We start from the raw sequence: 19,630 nt of genomic DNA on the forward strand, positions 1-19,630 counted from the left end.
AGTAATTATTCTAAGAATGGGGCTATCACATGCATTCATATGATCATAGTTCACAGGCACCAAATCTCAACAACTTGTAGCTGAGGGGAAAAAATGCCACGTTTAAACACTGAACCATGCCAATGAGTGAGCCATAATTACAATCCATTCTCTATTAAGTCTCAATAAAATATTTTTCTTTAAAAGAGAATTAAACCACTTATCAAGATCTGTTCCATAACAAAGAGAGCCGGAATACTAGAGAATTTAAATATATATATATATATATAAATATATAAATATAAATATATATATATATATAAGCTCTCTTAGCACATGAGGATAAAAGGCATTTCCATGGGAAAGTGAAACCAGTATTTGGCAACTGTATATTGTTCTCTAATCATTTGGCTTTCTTGCTGAAAGTGACTTGCTCTTATCTTTTCCCTATATTAGATTTGGGGTACTGATAGCTTCCACAGCTAAAGACTTACTACTAAGTACCAAATATGAAAACACGTTGGATCCTCTGAATGTTATCAGTGTTCCTAAACAAATATGAGGGTTTGAAAAATAAAATCCAAGCATCTTTAACTCTGTATGAACCAAAACATTATGGACTCCTAAACTACAAGGAACATTTTGCTGGGCTATTACGTTTAACCAAAACAACACATGGTTTTATAAAAAAGTAAGCTGGGAGTTAATAGGTCCAATATTCCACAAGTTCAGATATGTATCATTCCTGCTGTCCAAGTACCACACACACACTGAGTTCCCATGTCTGTTAAGTAGATCAGTTTAGTTCAACGGTGATGGATGAATATTTACAAGCATCTTATTTACAGTACTTCTTTCTGTAGATTACAGGCCAATATTCTTTTCTTCTACTCCTAGTCAATCCGAGTTTGGTTTTCTCAAGGAGAAGGGGTAAATGTGAAAATGGTTGCTCAGCTGCTTTACCTATAGAAAACCAGAACATGAGGCAATGACAAATACATACATAATTTCTTTAAAATGCATACAGAATTCATCCTCTGGAAACAATTTACTGGCACGGCAAAAATCATTAGAAATGAAGAGGTCTCTCTAGACTAGGATAGCAGTAGAACTAGCTGGCTAAGTGAGTACCAGAACTATCCTGGGAGAGTTAGGACTTACACCTGGGTCTGCCCAACTTCAAAATCTAGTCTTTGCAGAGCCTCCCAGACCACAGAGCCTTACATTCAAATCTACTGCAAAACTATAGGGTTAGTTGATTTATACTATCTAGCAGATCAAATATTTACATATATGGTTAGAGTCAATGTTCACCTTCTTACAATGCTTCTAGGTAGTCAGATGTGTAAATTTTTGATGGTTTAAGCCACGTTAGTTAGGGTATCCCTACTAGAGGGTAGGCAAGAGCAAGGTAATGTGCCAGCTAGCAAGTATTGTTTACTCAGTACTTCTTAGTTTCATTCTCATTCTTAATATTTACATTTCAGTAGAAGTAATGAATGTTTTTGTGTGGTTCAGCAAGTTTTACCTTCTGGTCAAAAGTTGTAGAAGTGTTAAGAGAGTAGAAAGACAGTCAAAAAAAAAAGATGTTCCTGGAATTTTTTTCAGTTAGCGTGTGCTTTTATTTATTTTCCAGATTTTTAACAACAAAAATGTACTGCCTTTGTAATTTAAAGATAAACATGTTTTGGTTTGGTTTGGCGTGTGTATACGGAGTGTATGTTTTCTGAAGATAGACTTCTGAAGGATCACAGATAAAACCATTATGAAAGACACTGGCAACTGTATTCTACTTCATGCACATGACTGATTAATAACAGAATAAAAGCCTAAAAATGTTGATATAAAGCATGTAACACTAAATTTGCATGAGCAAAATCCTAAATGACTATGTCTTTGTGTCACAATTCATAGACTTATCATGGTTTTTTTTTAATCTACTTTGTTTCAACAAATATAGGCTACTTTGGGGAGAAACACTAAGGGAAGAAACATACACAAGGTATAAAAAATTATCAAACATGACAGGCGTCCTGTTTAAAACATATATAGAAATAAAGGCATTTTGTTTCTCAAATTGATCCACAGCAAGGTTCTTTTCAAAACAAACATATCAAATAGAAGTATTTTTAAAGCCATAAAAATATGAATATCCTCCACATGACCTGACTGCTATGAAATTATCCTCAAAAAACAAAGCAAATGAAGGAAAAAACATTATTACAGGTTGTTCACTCCAACTTTATTTGTAATAGTGAAAATCTGCAAAGAATCTAAATGATTAAAATAACTGGGTCACGGTTAAGCAAACTGACATTAAGTAATTTCCTTGACGGAACACTGTACAGCAATTAAAAATCATAAATACAAGACCATGCTAAGATATGTAAAATAATTACAAAACAATGCTAAAGTGTAAGGAAAGAGGAAATAAACTGCATGGTTCTGACTTTCATTTTATTATATGGTTCTTGGTCCATTTGTCCTGAAAGCAGTTTCTTATTTTAGAAGAGAATATTAAGGTTTGCAGAAGATTTCTTAAATCTACTTTCTTCTGTATTTCCTCTCATGAAAATGTGCCTAAAGCTAAAGAAGCGAGTTTAGAAATAGATAATCAACAAATGGGATTACTTTGTCCAATATAATTAAAAGTGCCAAAAAATAAATAAATAAAAGCGCAAAAGAGCTTATAATTCTATTACTGAGGAAATGGTTTACAATTCTTCTCATTTAGAAACAAGAACTAAACCTTCACAATAATTACCCAGCTTTTAAATTATTTGTAGTTTAAAACACTACAACAATATCTAGAATCATACACCTGGATATTATCCCAAAATTCTTCCAGTTACTCTAATAAGCAAGCTTCTTCTGAAATTTTCTCTCACCTGCATTCCACTATTTAAGAACCAAATGAACCAATTCTGCCCTAGCTTACTCACCACTCGTACTCCATAGTGGATGTGGGCCAAAGTGAAAGCAGCCGTTAGCGTAAACAGGAGAATGCTCTCAACGTAAGGGGTTACTCCTACATTCACCACCATGACAATCACAAAAAGAGGAAGCAGCAACCAGTTCAAAGTCGGGCACCGGGTACTGCTCATTTGACAAACAATCAGCTGACACTGGAAGTTATTTAAAAGAAAGAGAGAATAATAATTTAATTAAAGCTCTAGTCACTCCAACACTTAAAAAGCATTCAAACAGTTGAGCCAAGATATGTATTAAAACATTACATTATTGTCAAGTTCCATAATTCTCAAATGCTCAGGAGTTCAACTGGACAGCTAGCTACCCCAGCCTCCAAACCTGCAGACCCTCAGACTGGAAGATAATTCAGTAAGGATGCCATAAGAAGGCATTCTCCTACTCGATTAACAGTTTGGATAAAATAAATTGCTCCCAATTTTAAGATTCTATGATATATATGAAAATAATTCTTTCAGAGCAGCCTCCCCAGCACCACACAACTCAATTTCTTCTAGGTGATGAGGAGATGCTACCTCCAATTCAGTCATACTATCACAGAAAACACCTCAAAACCTCTTTGGCTCTCTCTACTTCAACACCTTACTCAAATATAGTTTTATTCCTTCAGAGATACTTTTTGTACAATATGTTAATGTTTTTAGATCTTTAGATGAAATCAGCGTGACCTGAAATAGTAAACACATGGTACAGACATAGAAACATAAACTTGGGGGCTAAGTTAAAAAATAAAACCTTATTAAGGATCTAGCCTGAGCTAGAGCACAGGCTTCCTGGCAGTTAGGACTACCAGGGTCTTTTCTCAACCCCTCCTGATCATCCCTCCCTGTCTGCACTCTTGCTGGGCTATAGCAGAGAAAGGGATTTTTTTTTTAACATATGCAGTATTTATTACAAAGTTTTTATTCTATTTTCTTAATTTAAAAACCAGTTGATTAAAAAATATGTGGGGTATACGTGTGTTTTTTTCTCTGCCAAAACCCCCTTCCAAGCTCCCTAAATTAATCATTAGATCTGCTGCCATTTCAACCACACTATTAATAATATTTAGAGTCTGAAAGGAATTATTCCATTAATTCTTCAGCAGGCAACTAAATCAAAAAATTTAAATGATGCCATGGTTCCAAAATACTACCGCGGTTTCCAAATCCTATTGGTTTTAAACAAAAATAAAATAACTTTCTGCATGTTCTGTATACTAACATGTTCTGCATGTTAGTAATTATCCTTTCAAATTTCTGACTATAAGATCTTTAAAATCTGCTTATTCTAATACTATATAAGATTTCTCAAACTATCAAATTCTGTCTAATATTTCTTATTATGTGCTATGATTTTTAAAAGAAAAATCTTACTGTGCTGTTGGCAAAGGCTGTTCCAACCATTAAGTAGAACACTCTAGGGTGTAACTCTAAAATATCTGAAGGTGACAGGAGGATCCACGCTGTAGACAAAATGAATAGCAAACATGGAGAAAAGAAGGGAACCACAGCTTCATAGACTGAATTGTGTTTCAACGTGTTATTTTTATAGCTTCTGGAAAAAAAAAGTCAAGTAATACAAGAACATTATTACATATAAAACTCAATACTATACTTGTATCTTTATAGTTTTCAAAGTACTTACACACTTATTCTCTTATATTTATTCACAGTAACCTCACAGGATAGGTAGAACCAACATTATTAATCCCATTTTAGAGGCAGGTTAAGTGAGGATGTAAGAAGCTAAATTTACATAAGTGAAAGTGTTAGTTGCTCAGTCGTTTCTGACTCTTGTAACCCCATGGACTATATAGCCTTCCAGGCTCCTCTGTCCATGGAATTCTCCAGACAAGAATACTGGAGTGGGTTGCCATTTCCTTCTCCAGAGGATCTTCCCCACCCAGGGACTGAACCAGGGTCTCCTGCATTGTGGGCGGAGTCTTTACCATCTGAGCCACCAAGTTAATCCTATTTTTAGAGGCAGGTTAATCCATTTTAGGGCTTCCCTCATAGCTCAGTTGGGAAAGAACCCACCGGCAATGCAGGAGACCCCAGTTCGATTACTGGGTCAGGCAGATCCACCGGAAAAGTGATAGGCTACCCACTCCAGTATTCTTGTGCTTCCCTTGTGGCTAGCTGGTAAAGAATCTGCCTGCAATGCGGGAGACCTGGGTTCAATCTCTAAGTTAGGAAGATTTCCCTGGAGAAGGGAAAGGCTATCTACTCCAGTATTCTGGTCTGGAGAATTCAGTGGATTGTATAGTCCATGGGGTTGCAAAGAGTCAGACACGACTGAGCAACTTTCACTCAATCCCATTTTAGAGGCAGATTAAATGAGGATGTGAGAATTTAAATTTACATAATCTGGTACCAAGTGGCAGGGCCAGGACTAGAATGGAAGTCTTCTGATTCCCTAGTCTCATTTATCCACCTAGAAAAGTTTTATTATCTGGTCTGGATCCTATGAGATTACATTCTAATAGGAAAAACTAAAACGAACACAAAACCATACTACAAGAGTACCTCACAGGGCTGCTATGATACACAACTTAACAGTGAGAGACTCTGAACCGAGAGGGGCCACTGCATGTCTTGATGGCTCTGGGCACACAGGTGGTAGCACGCTCACACATGTCTGCTCATCTGAACTGAGCCCTCAGTCCTCATCCCAATTCAGCCAATAATTATATAACCTTGGGCAAGACACTGCCCAATCAGGACCTCAACTTTAGAAGAATTATCTCAAATTATCTCTAAGGCTTTTAGAGCATTACATTTTATAACTTTTATGAATGACTGCCAGTGGTCATAAAGAGGGAGATTCAGAGAGACAGGATTGTGCAAGACAAATCTGAGCACTGAAAAATGAAGTGGAAAGTACAAGAAAATGTTCCAAGCAGAGGAAACAGGGAGTGGAGGAAAGAGTGGGAGCAAAAGTACTGAGGAAGGAAAGAACAAAATACATTCAGGTCACAGAAGGAAACTGAGTGTGCTGAGCCCAAGTGGAAATGTGCATAAATCAGAGAGATGGAACTCCACCAGGGCAAGTCCCCTCCCAACCCCTACCCGACTCCTCAGGCACGCCCCACTCTTCAGGAAGTTTGATATGGTGCTCTTTAAGAAGAGTCAGCATAGCTCCAGGGTTTGGTCTTCAACTATACAAGTTCAGAAATTTCATTTTATGATGATGCTAACTAAACTTACCTATAATCAACTTATTAAAACTTATAATCAATTCATAAAAAGAATGTAAATCTATGAATATTCCAATAGGAACATACTCTCTTCCAATTCACTCACCCAAAAAAAATGACAAATTAGACTGATAAGCCCAAAACTGTTACTAAAAAACTAGTTCTGAGCTAGTTGTGTAGTTGAATTGACTACACAAGCCACTATAGGCAGATGATCCCAATCTCATTCTACATTCAAAATACAGCTTCATAACCTTTTCAAAATGCCCAGATTTCAAAAGAAAGATCCTAAAATTCACCTAAATAACAATTTCTAAAGATTTTCATATTTCTTGTCCAATTAAAAAATAAAGTACTTACCTGAAAAAATTTAACAAACTCATTGGAAGAGTCACGCACAGTGCACAACCTGAAGGAAAGAACAATTAAATTATTATGAATTAATATTCAAGAGAGATTTTTATAATAATTGAATACATACAAAATATGTAATATTTTTAGATGCAACAATTTTCAAGTTCAGATTTACTTCTGTAATGAAACTAAATACATTTTTGAACAATATTTGCAACTGGAAGAGTGGCAGTAGTTTGGTGATTCATAGCAGAGACTCATGGAGCCAGAGTGGGTTGAATCTCAGTTGTGCCACCAATTGGCTATGGGACTTCAGGCAAATTAATTTTTCAGCGCCTCAGTTTCCTCTTTTATAAAATATAGATAATAATAGTAACAATCCCATAGGGTTTTGGGAATTAAATGAGTTATTACATGCAAAGACTCCTGGAACAGTACCTGATTTATAGTAAATTGCACCGTGTATGTTATTTATTGGAAGAGGGAACCATTAATATTAACAGATCCTGCTGCTTCCTTTACACTTATTTTTACCTCCCTGGCGTTCTTAATTTCTCCCCCTACTCTATACACTAATTCTTTCTCCTCAAAGCTAAAAAGACAGCCTTCCCAAGAAACATTATCATTGTTCCTGCTGTTCTCACTATCTACTACCTTACTCTGCTATCTCCTACAACCCAACAAACTTAACTTGTCTTTAACTCCTCAGCTGCTGCTGCTGCTGCTAAGTCGCTTCAGTTGTGTCCGACTCTGTGCGACCACAAAGATGGCAGCCCACCAGGCTCCCCTGTTGCTGGGATTCTCCAGGCAAGAACACTGGAGTGGGTTGCCATTTCCTTCTCCAATGCATGAAAGTGAAAAGTGAAAGTGAAGTCGCTCAGTCATGTCCGACTCTTAGCAACCCCATGGACTGCAGCCTACCAGGCTCCTCTGCCCATGGGACTTTCCAGGCAAGAGTACTGGAGTGGGGTACTACTCCAGTACTTCTCCGCAACTCCTCAGCACTCAACATAATTCTGCCTCCCTTCTGCAGAAACTGTACTCTTGAAATTTATCAAGCTCTCCTACTCAGTTCAGTCGCTCAGTCATGTCCAACTCTTTTTGACCCCATGGACTACAGCACTCCAGGTTTCCCTGTCCATCACCAATTCCTGGAGCCTGCTCAAACTCATGTCCATTGAGTCAGTGATGCCATCCAACCATCTCATCCTCTGTTGCCCCTCTTCTCCTCCTGCCCTCAATCTTTCCCACCTTCAGGGTCTTTTCCAATGAGTCAGTTCTTCCCACCAGGTGGCCAAAGTATTGAAGCTTCTTCAGCTTTAGCATCAGTCCTTGCAATGAATATTCAGGATTGATTTCCTTTAGGATTGACTGGTTTGATCTTGTAGTCCAAGAGACTCTCAGTATCCTTTCTTCATTCCTGACTTCTAAGTAAGATGACTGGGCTGACCACCCACTAACTGCAATTCTTTCCTCTCGGTCTTGGTGATCCCATTTGCCCAATGTTCCTGTCAGCCATCCAACCATTCAATGATGTCCTTTAATGGCAATCTCCCTCCTACATATTCCTAAATGACTGACTGAAGGTGCATCTACTCTCCCTCAGAGAATCTTCTCTTACAGCTTTAACCATAAGCTCCCTGCAGTTGACCCCAAAAATCTTAATACTTTTGGGCAAATCAGACAATCTCTCTGAGCTTCAGAGAAAACAACTGTACCATAAGGATGGGCTAAATGATTTTCTAGGGACCCCTGAATCTTAAATTCTCTGATTCTGTGATCTGTAGTGATATAAAGTCCTAATCTTTTTCTGTTTCAAACTCCAAACCAATACATGTGGTAACTTTTGCACGTTTCATTTGGATATTTCCTTGTCACTCAATGTATTAGCCCATTCTGGATTCCCAGTGACTAAACTTCGCTTGGGGGTGGGGAGGTGTGTTGTCAATGCAGCTATGACATTAAGGAGCAAAGAGAGAAGAACATTCCTTCAAATAATTCCTAACACAACTTGCTAAAAATACATGGAAAAAAACTATAATTCAACAATCAGAAATCTCACCTCAAAAGAGGAATTACTCTGCTACTTCCAAGCCCAACTGGAACAATGTTCCCAGATTAGAAAATCTTAGAGGGAATGGAAGGAGAAGACAAGATGTCTTCAATGTCCTCAGAAACTTTCTGTAGCTTATTTCATGTTAAGCTGAGGAGCACTGGTAGGGAGCAAGGCTAAATGTATTAACCCAGAATCACTTGTAGCTTTCAAGCACTTAACTAAGATAAAATCTTAAGCACAGTAAGCATGTAGAAAGCCTGAGCTCTATATAGGCTGCCAAAGAAAAACACTGTATTTACTATTTCTTCTCTAAATGGTAAATAGCATTATGTGAACCAAGAACTTTCAGATGTCCAAGCTGGCTTTAGAAAAGGAAGAGGAACCAGAGATCATATTGCCAACATTTGCTGGAATCAAATGGAATCAAGCTGGAATCAAGACAGATGGGAGAAACATCAACAACCTCATATATGCAGATGATACCGCTCTAATGGCAGAAAGCGAAGAGGAACTAAAGAGCCTCTTGATGAGGGTGAAGGAGGAGAGTGAAAGAGCCGGCTTAAAACTAAATATTAAAAAAACTAAGATCATGGCATCCAGCCCCATTCAGTTCAGTTCAGTTCAATCGCTCAGTCATGTCCGACTCTTTGCAACCCCATGAATCGCAGCACGCCAGGCCTCCCTGTCCATCACCAACTCCTGGAGTTCACTCAAACTCACGTCCATCAAGTTGGTGATGCCATCCAGCCATCTCATCCTCTGTCGTCCCCTTTTCCTCCTGCCCCCAATCCCTCCCAGCATCAGAGTCTTTTCCAATGAGTCAACTCTTCGCATGAGGTGGCCAAAGTATTGGAGTTTCAGCTTTAGCATCATTCCTTCCAAAGAAATCCCAGGGCTGATCTCCTTTCGAATGGACTGGTTGGATCTCCTTGCAGTCCAAGGGACTCTCAAGAGTCTTCTCCAACGCCACAGTTCAAAAGCATCAATTCTTCGGCGCTCAGCTTTCTTCACAGTCCAACTCTCACATCCATACATGACCACTGGAAAAACCACCCATTACTGCGTGGCAAATAGAAGGGGAAAAGGTAGAAAGAGTGACAGATTTCCTTTTCTTGGGCTCTAAAATCACAGCTGATGGTGACTGCAGCCATGAAATCAGAAGACGACTGCTTCCTGGCAGAAAAGCAATGACAAACCCAGACCATGTGTTGAAAAGCAGAGACATTAGTCTTCCAACAAAGGTCCACACAGTCAAGGCTATAGTCTTCCCAGCGGTCATGTACAGTTGTGAGAGCTAGACTGTAAAGAAGGCAGAATGCCAAAGAATTGATGCCTTCAAACTGTGGTGCTAGAGAAGCCTCCTGAAAGTCCCTTAGAGAGCAAGGTTTGATTTCAAACAAGATTTGAAATCAAACAAGGGAAATCAACCCTGAATACTCGTTGGAAGGACTGATGCTAAAGCTGAAGCTCCAGTATTTTGGTCATCTGATGAGAAGAGCCGACATATTGGAAAAATCCCTGATGCTGGGAAAGATTAAGGGCAGAAGGAGAAGAGGTTGTCAGAGGATGGAATGGCTGGATGGCATCACCAATGCAATGGACAAGAACTTCAGGAGATGGTGAGGGACAGAGAGGCCTGGTGTGCTGCAGTCCATGTGGTTGCAAAGAAACACAACTGGGCGACTGAACAACAACTCTAAGTAGTACTTGATGTACTTTCTGTAAAGAGTATTTAATTGTTAAATACTTATCTAGTAAACTCTATATATGAGAATGATAGAACCCACACATATGCAGACCTGCTTTTATTATTACCATAGGAAGGTCCAGACTTCATAATATAGGAAGCATGGGCTATCGAAAAGTTAGAATTCATAAAAAAGGATTGAGTAGAATGAGATGAACACCAAGGATAGCATGATCACAACAAATATTCTGGTTCCTCATCAGTGGTTCCTCATTTCTAGGCTTATTTATTAAATAAAAATTTCAATAAAAAACACCAAGACAAAAAATGCTTCAAGTAAAAAAAGACATAACAACAAATAAGAGGGAAAATGTCATTTATATCAAAACAAAAGATTACTATCCCTAATAAAATGCTTCTAAAAATAAAGGAAGTCATTAACAATCCTATAGCAAAAATTGACTAGAAAAAGATATAAATGACTCTCAAACACTAGGAAAGTTCATCCATAAGAGAAATGCAAAGTAAAACTAAACAGATATATCATTTCTTATCCCAACTGGCAAAAATCCAAAAGTGTGACAACATACTACATTGGGAAAACTAAATAACAGGTACTTTTATTTATGGGTGGTGGGAATTCAATATTAGACAACCCATATGGAAGGGAACAGAGCATTTAGTGAAACTGCACACCTCTGCCCTTTACTAACATGTCTACTTCTAGTGATCCCTTCCAAAATACCCTGGCAAAAATATGAAAAAGACGTTTACATGGACAGATGATTTACTTCAGCAATTTGTATATCAGCAAAAAACTGGAAATAACCCAAATGTCCATCAGTAGGAGGCTGTTTGAATAAACAATCGCACAATCACACAACGAAGTACCAGGCATTTGTAGGAACAACTGAGGAAGATGGCTACACATCACTATGCAGTGATCTCTAAGATATACTATCACGTGGAGGGAAAACAAGCGCACAGGTAACAAAATACGTATAGCAGGCTACCATTTATCCACGAAAGAGGGTGATAAAACCACACACGCACACTTACTTATAATAACAAAAAAACAATGAAAGATTAAGTAAAAAATTAAAAACTAAGAATATGACAGAGACTAGACTTCTTTGAATATACCTTGCTTTATATATAGATCTGACTTTGTAATTATGTGAAAGGAAAAAGTAATCCCTAAAAATCAAAAGTAAAATGAAACAAACTTAAATGTACATATCCACAGAATGGGAACTTTAGACTATAATAACCCAACTGGGCATCTCCAGTGGAATAAACCATGAGGACAAATGGAACTGCAAAAAAATCAAAATCTTAAATGATTTTCGGTAATGATATCGTTGCTGATTTGGGTACTACATTCTGAGACTGTTATTGTTTTATGGAATAAAGCAAATGAATTTTTTGTGTCACTGAAAGCAAAGACTTTTGTCAGAGTTTAAAAGAAAAGCAAATATAAAATCAACAAAGTAAGATATCTATATTATCAAATTTGATTTGTATTTATTAGTATGAATTTTATGAGGTAGTTTATCAAAACACAAACTTTATTCCCCCACCTATCCACTGAAAGAATGGATTCCTAAGCAATGATCATCAGTATCTGTTAGTACCATTAGCTGAAGAGCTAAGGCAGAACTTTGGAACAGAAGTACAAAACCTCAACCCTCTGGTCACTGTTGATACCATAAAAAGAGAGACAATTAGATACTATGTGCCTTCTAGTGATACAATAGGTAGTACCATTACCTAATAAGTACTGTTGCCAAAAATGTATATACAAAGAGAATTGTAGCCTATTAAAGTATCTACTTAACATTCCAGAACTTACATATCAAAGATACCATTTTATCTCTAAATTAACATTTAAATGTAAAATGCAGCAAATCTGCCTTAGGACAAGCTGCATAAATCAAAGATTCACTCATGGTAGCAGATGAAAAATAGCTAGCCTTTTCAAGGTAAAGAAATCACAGTTATACAGCCACCCAAAAATGAACATTTGGTAGATTACAGCAGGGTTCCTAAAATATCTGCAGTCCAGAGCGACAGAAAATCCCTAAACTACGCCTTTTCTGAAAGCCAGTGCCTAATGCACCATCTTCTCGGCTGTTTCTAAGCCTTCAATCCCCACTCTGCAACCAAGCTTCACTGAGAGAAGGGGAAGGATTATTTTTTAGATAAGAGAACAGAGGAACAGCCAGTAAGTGTTTTTGTTGTTTTAACCCTACAAAGTTCTCAGTGCCACTCCTGGTGTCCCAAATAATAACCCAGATTCCTCTTCCTCTTTGCCTCTTTCCATAAAAATTTTCTCCCTGACTCAATTATCCTATAGATATCCACTCTGTCTAAAATCAAAAAAGAAGCATTACCATGATCAAAACCTTTACTAAGCATTCAGAGGCTTAAGAAAGAGTGTACCTGAGAGGAAAGAAGCTAAATTTTTGGAGTGGATGCATTATAAACACTGTGCTTTGTCATTCTATTTCCTCAAACTAATAATCTTTGATTTCGAGATATGCAGTGGGAATCAATACTGAATGTCCACCTAAACGAAGATCCTCCAATATCTAAATTAATTTGCATAGTTATTTTACAAGGTTTGTGTGATGTATTTTGGTATTTCCTTCTGATTAAATGCAGCTTGGTGCTGAACAAAAGCAAAACAAAGAAACCTTATTTTCCTTAATGGTTTGGTTGAAACCCTATAGGTTATAGGGTTGTTCTACTTGCTGGAGGGGAAAGAGTATTGTTGCTTGTTACAACCAAACACTGGCTTTGATAACAAAGTGATGTTAAAACAGGCTTCAACATGGAGCTTCTTACCAAAGATCATTGCAGTGAATAGGTCTCTATATAAGAAATTAAACAGGAAAGGTTCATACCAGGCCTCAACTCCCACAACCGCAGTCACTATGTAGACAAAAGAAATAGTCTGGAAGGAAAATGCAGACAAAAGCATACAGAGCATTAACAGCTGGAAAGATCAGGCAATCAACAACGCTTTATGCAGCATAAGTCTAGGAAACAGTTTTAGTAACAGCAAAACATGTGCTTAAATTTGATACCGTGGCAAGTCTTCTTGCCTTTAAAGTTGGTTGTTTTTTCTTTAATAACTAACTTCTAGACAATGCAAGCGACTAGCCTCCTAAGGCACCTCATAAATTGGTTTAGCCACAGGATGATCCAATCTGCCCACCCAATCCCCCTCTTCAAACACACTCCAATTTCTGATTCTTTACTGGAGCTTCAGATGCAGATGGGCAAAATGGCGACACAAAAAGCTGGGATTCTAAGGCAGGGAGAGTTAATAGCAAGCCCTGGTAGTAAGAGAAAACTCTTTACTCACTGAAAAGCTGGCCATGAAGACAAAAAGCCAACAATTATATGTGCATAACTTTCTTCATAAAATCAACAGTTTAAATGAAGGTTTGTTAAGAAACTGTTCATTTTTTAGTGTACTAATGGCACTGTGTTTTTAGTTTTTTAAAAGAAATCTTACTACTTAGAGATATACAGTAGCCTATTTATCATATGTCAAGATTTTCCTTTAAAATAATTGGGAGGTGGTAAGGTAAGGAAGAATATATATGAAATGAGACTGGTCATGTGTTAACTGCTGAAGCTAAGTAACAGGTACACAAGGGTTTCATATACATATATTTTTGTGCATATTTGAAATTTTCCATAAATAAGTAAAAATATATATATAAAATAAAAAGGGGAAAAAATTTAAAGCACTCAGCAGCTCTAACCAAAAAAGCATAAGGTCAATAAAGAAGGAATGACAAACTCTCCCAAAAATGTATGGCAATGTTGAAAAATTTAAGAAGAACACATACTTACCACCTGGCTAATGTCATATCCCCATGGCAGGAAAAGAATCCCTGTGTTATACTTTTCCCAGTGAGACAGGATGAAAGAAAACAAAACTACCCATAGCAGGAGATAAAGAACGAAAACACTGACACCAGATGATCCTCGTCCAAAAATGGAATACACGGTGACAACAAAGTAAACACACGACCAACTATCCAGGCCGTGGTCAAAAAGCTCCCCCAGCGGGGTGCTGGAATTGGTTCTGCGGGCTTGCTTTCCGTCCACACCATCTGCAACCGAAACACATTACACGGGGAAAGGTCAATGTCTGCACCAGAATGGAGAAAGTTGTCTTTAATAAAATGGAGAGAGATGCAACAAAACATATCAGCGTACCATAGAAATGTTAATTAACTCAAGTATAAATATCAGACAGTACTATAAAAATCCAACCTTTAATTCCTACAATGCAAAGATTTCAGAAATAAAATCTGTAATCTCTCAAAGTTTAATCCAAAAATCAAAATGTTAAGTCACACTGAATGGTGTTTCCATCTAAAGAAGCATTCTACTCTGAACTCTGAATTCCTCCAAATCTGCCTAGTAACTGAGTTGTTCCACTAGCCACAAATTCTTAACCCTCCAGAGAATACTCAATAGTTGTTTATTATAATTTATACTCCTTGCTCTAGGATCCAAAAACACTCAGTACTTCAGTCATAACATGTTTCATTCTGTTACATATCACAGTCACTTCTTTACAGATGGACCACTTCCATAATTTTAAGTGTTTTCAGAAAAGGCTTTGCACATGGTGTTGAGTAATTATAAGAATTAAATTTACTGAAACTGTACAACACACTATAGGGGGGGTTGGTGCTGCACTGTGCAACTTGTGGGGTTTTAGTTCCCCAACCAGGAATCGAACACCAGCCCTCGGTAGTGAAAGTGAAGAGTCCTAAACACTGGACCACCAGGGAATTTCCACGATGTAGTATTCTTATAGTATGGTGGCTCAGCGGTAAAGAATCCACCTGCCAATGCAGAAGACACAGGTTTGGTCCCTGGGTCAGGAAGATCCCGTGCAGTAGGAAACAGCTACCCACTCCAGTATTCTTACATGGAAAAATTCCATGGACAGAGAAGCCTGGTGAGATACAGTTCATGGAATTGCAAAAAAGGCGGACATGACTTAGTGACTAAACAACAACTATTCTTGATGCTGTGAAGATTATAAAAATCTTAGCATAAACTAAGTTTGTACCCTCAAAGAGTTTACAGTTGAGAAAGGAGACAAAACATGACAGATATGCTGATATGATGAATCACAAACCACAGAAGAGTACAGAAAAGTGACAAGTTCTCTTCAGGCTAAGATAAACTAACTGGCTTTCCAGACAAGATGAAATCTGAGTGGGGACATAAAGAATGAGTTGGATTTCAGTAGATAAGAGATAAAGAAGTGTGTCGTTTCAAGAGGAGGGAGTGTTCTCAGCAAAAACACTAAGATGGAAAAGCACATGTGTGTGCAGAGAATGCCAAGTAGTTTAATTCAACCAGAAACTATACATGAAGAGTGCAATATCGAGAGGCTAGAAGGGAGATTTGAGCCCATTTAAAAGTATCAGGGAGTCTGAGGAGCTACTAAAATTATCTGAGTGGAGTAAGAAGACTGAAAGCCATGCAGTGTTTCAGGAAGACAGACCTGACATCAGTGTAAAGGACAGGATGGGTTGAGACGGAATGTGGTGGGAATGAAAACCTGGAGGCGAGCAAGATACTAAGAAAATAAAAAAGACAATGCAGTAAAACAGAGGTGAGACAGAAGGACAAGAAGATCTGGGTAACTAAGAAAGCGGTAGTGTTACCAGAAACAAGAACATCTGAAGAAGGAGCAAGACTGATAGAAAAGATGCTGAGTACAATTTTATATGCTGAAATTGAAGTGCTGACAGGCTATCTACAATAATGTCAAGCAACTCAACCTAAGGGTAATTTACTAGCTACTTAGAAGATAAATAAAGGCTAGATACTAACACGTGAGTCAACTCAATAGTGTTAACGATCAGGATTACCAGGGAATAACAGAAGGAGAAAGAGAAAGCATGTTGGAACACCATTTAGAGGCAGAAACAGAGAAGCCTGGGGGTATGGGGGAAGGAACAGTAGAGGAAGAGAAAGGGATAAAGGAAGAGGGGAAGAGGGAGACAGAACATACAACCCAGCCAAAAAGGAAGGCAAGAGACTGAATTATAAAAATTCTTCCTCCAAAGAAACAGTTTTGTTAATTAAATGCATCAGAATTAGACTAACTGTGGGGACTTTCTGGGTGGTCCAGTGGCTAAGACTCCACACTCCCAATACAGGTGGCCCAGGTTCATTCCCAGGAACTAGATCCCACAGGCCGCAACTAAGGTTCTGCAGGCCTCCACAAAGATCAAAGATCCTGCATGCCACAGCTAAGACCCAAATTTACACACTGCAGTCAAATAAATAAATAAATACTCAAAATTAAAAGAAGTAAAGAATTAGACTAATTGCAAAGATTCAGAGTCCAGGAATTTAAAATTCCTTATCATTACTGTGTTTATCTAGCTCACCACAGTATTATCCCCAGTGACTAGCTCAGACCGTGGCAAAGACAGCCTTTAAAAATATTGTTGAGGGCCTATATGAAAGGATGAATCGCAAACTCCTGCCTGCACACTGATCTCTCTGTTACATAGGTTTGGGAGCTTTTTTGTCCCCGAGTAGCTAAAATATTTTCTAAAAGTCTTTTCTCATTATTTGCTGCCTTAATTTCCTATTCTCAGTGCCATTTCTGTGCAGTTACAAGTACTAAATCCATGAACTATGTAATGATTAGGTTTTTCTATGTCTTCTCATTGAACCCATTCTGGCTCCATACATCTGGGGTCTCATAATGTGTCATATGTCTCATAATGTGTTTCATAATGTGTTTTCATAAGAAAGGCAATTCAGCTCCCATCCCATGTATTATGAAAAACCCACGAGCAAAATCTAGAGCAGTGCCCTGTGACCCAACACATTAATATTTCTGCAGCAAAACATAACAACAGCCACATTGGTGGAATAAATGAAGATTATAAACTGTTAGTTCAAGGTAAGCTTTGCAACCAACAGTTCATGTTAGGTCAGGATTTTTGCCAGAATTGTGGCAACCTAAAACAGAGAACACAGTACTTCAAAAGACTCTTGAGACATGCTATGAAAAGCCAGAGCCTTCAGGCCACCCTCTCCTTGTCCCTATTCCTCCCGAGTAGTCCTTAGTAACCAAATTCTGTAGCAAGAAAAAAAAATTTTTTTGACTGTGCCACACAGCCTGTGGGACCTCAGTTCCCTGACTAGAGATCAAACCTGGGCCCTCAAACATGAAAGCGTGGAGTCCTACCCACTGGACAGCCTGAGAATTCCCTACAGCAAAATTCAAAAACCAGCTTATCTTTAATAATGAATGCACAAAGCCTCTGTCTATAGAATTTTAAAAAGAAAAAAACTAGGCTTTTGTCTAATTCTTAATTTCATTTTCTTCCTTCCCCACTCTTAACAGCTCTGGCCACTCACCACGCCAGGATTTAATCCCTGTACCAAATTATCCTGGTGTTAAGAATACAACTCATCTTTATCTGAAGAGACCTAAGCAACTTTAATTCAGGGTCTGCTACTTCATGTTCATTTAAAAACTATATACTGAGTGCCTCCCATGTAGCAGGTACTGTTCTTAACACTGGGCACCCAATGAACTAAATAAAGCACTCACCCTCAAGGAACTTATATTATATACACACACACACACACACAAAAAAAAAAGGAGAAGGGGGTACACCACATAGCTTGTAGAATCTTAGTTCCCCAGCCAGGAGTGCAATTCCCACCCTGTAAAAAGCGCAGAGACCTAACCACTGGACCACCAGGCAATTCCCAAGGAACTTACATTTTAGAGAAGACGGACAACATACAAGTGGGTCATATGGTTTTAAGCACAGTGGAGAAAAATAAAGCAGGGAAGGAGACCTGAAGAATGCAGGACAAGCTGCGCCGATGATCCCAACAAAACGCACTCTTGGCAGACTAGATGCTGTGGCCTGGCCCAGTGGACTTCCCTGACCACTGCTTCCACCAAACAAAAACTGATCACTTCTGTGTTTGTTCCCCTGCTGTACTCTATTATAGCACCTTTCTCAGTATTCTGCAACTATTTGACTTGTCAGTATTGCTTCCCAAACTCATGGCAAAAATGATGTCTTATTCCAGAGTTGGGAAATATTTTTTGTAAAGGGCCAAAGAGTATATAGTTTAGACACTGTGGCCCAAATGGTCTCTGTTGCAACTACTCAACTATGCCTCTGCCGTAGGAAAGCAACCACAGACATGCAGAGGAATGCGCAGTAAACCACGACTTACAGAGACAGACAACGGGCCAGATGTGGCCCACCGGTGGCAGTCTGCCAACGCCATCCTATTCCCCAAATTCCCAGCAAATGACAATATTCTTCACAGAGAAACTCAAGAATATATTTATCAAGTTACACAGGATATTAATAAACCCTAGTTAAAATGAATTAAACATAGGAGAAAATGATAACTTACTGGGTAGCTAACCTTGCTGACAGTTTTGCCAGCCATTGACTAAAATGAATATTTGCCAATTTCTTACCTAGAGTGTAGGCCATGAAGTTGAGGATGCCCACTACAATCCAGACCCAGTCGGGTACATGCTTGTGACCTGGTGCTGAAAGGAAAGCAACCCCAGTTTTAATGCAGTCTAAGTACAATTGTTGGAACCATAGCCTATACTGTCAAAAGAGAAATGTTTCTCTTTATTAAATAGAAGCTGAAATACTTTATAGTGTATCTTAAATGCATAACTAGGTAAATACTAGAATATATCAGCAAACTCCGACAAAACCCAAGAAGTAACTGCCCAACCCTCATAAACAATAAGCATTTATTTTGAGCTTTAATCGTAACTGAAGACTGAATGTTCTTCTTTACTTGAAAATTACTTATGTGCCTAGAATGAAAAATGTTTTTGGAATTTAAAAAATGCTTGTGTTTAATCCGATCCTTGTTGTTTATGATTATACTACAAACATGTAAAAAGCCTCAACCTATACTCTCTCACTAAATTATTAGCTGAACAAAAGACCTTCGGATTTGGGTATAGATAAATCACCTCAACTGGATGATTTAGTCATCAGGATCATTCTGAAATGTCTGGACCTCACTTTTTCCCCCTAAGATAGAACAAGTGAGCTTCAGGAGGTCTGGGTTCTAGTCCTGGCTCTATAATCAACCAATAGTGTAGCCTTGAATATATTATCTAACCTTTCCTGATTTCCACTTCCTAAAATACTGGGACTAGATAGTTCATCTGGTCCTTCAAGTTGTATGACTTGGGGAAATATATATATATAGTTACATATTTTAGAGCTAAGTAAATAATTTTATTTAGTCAAAGGAAATACTATTTCTAGTCACAAAGATTTTGAGGCTGTTCTGAGGATTGAAATACAATTTTTTTTTT

At 38.1% G+C, this 19,630-nt stretch overlaps 1 protein-coding gene across 1 annotated transcript in view; it reads right to left on the reverse strand.

Moving 5' to 3' along the window:
• Nucleotides 1-637: 637 nt before the first annotated feature.
• SELENOI (selenoprotein I) overlaps nt 638-19,630 on the reverse strand; it is a 19,743-nt gene continuing 750 nt past the window's right edge. Inside the window, exons 2-8 of the mRNA XM_027554464.1 lie at nt 18,761-18,899; nt 14,110-14,372; nt 13,090-13,198; nt 6,506-6,554; nt 4,323-4,503; nt 2,922-3,104; nt 638-942 (exon numbers count right to left, since the gene is read on the reverse strand). Coding sequence (XP_027410265.1) covers nt 844-942; nt 2,922-3,104; nt 4,323-4,503; nt 6,506-6,554; nt 13,090-13,198; nt 14,110-14,372; nt 18,761-18,899 — 1,023 coding nt within the window. The 3' untranslated portion in view covers nt 638-843. The remainder of the gene's footprint in view (nt 943-2,921; nt 3,105-4,322; nt 4,504-6,505; nt 6,555-13,089; nt 13,199-14,109; nt 14,373-18,760; nt 18,900-19,630) is intronic.

This window comes from Bos indicus x Bos taurus, chromosome 11 (genome assembly GCF_003369695.1).
Source record: "Bos indicus x Bos taurus breed Angus x Brahman F1 hybrid chromosome 11, Bos_hybrid_MaternalHap_v2.0, whole genome shotgun sequence".
Classification (NCBI taxonomy): domain Eukaryota; kingdom Metazoa; phylum Chordata; class Mammalia; order Artiodactyla; family Bovidae; genus Bos; species Bos indicus x Bos taurus.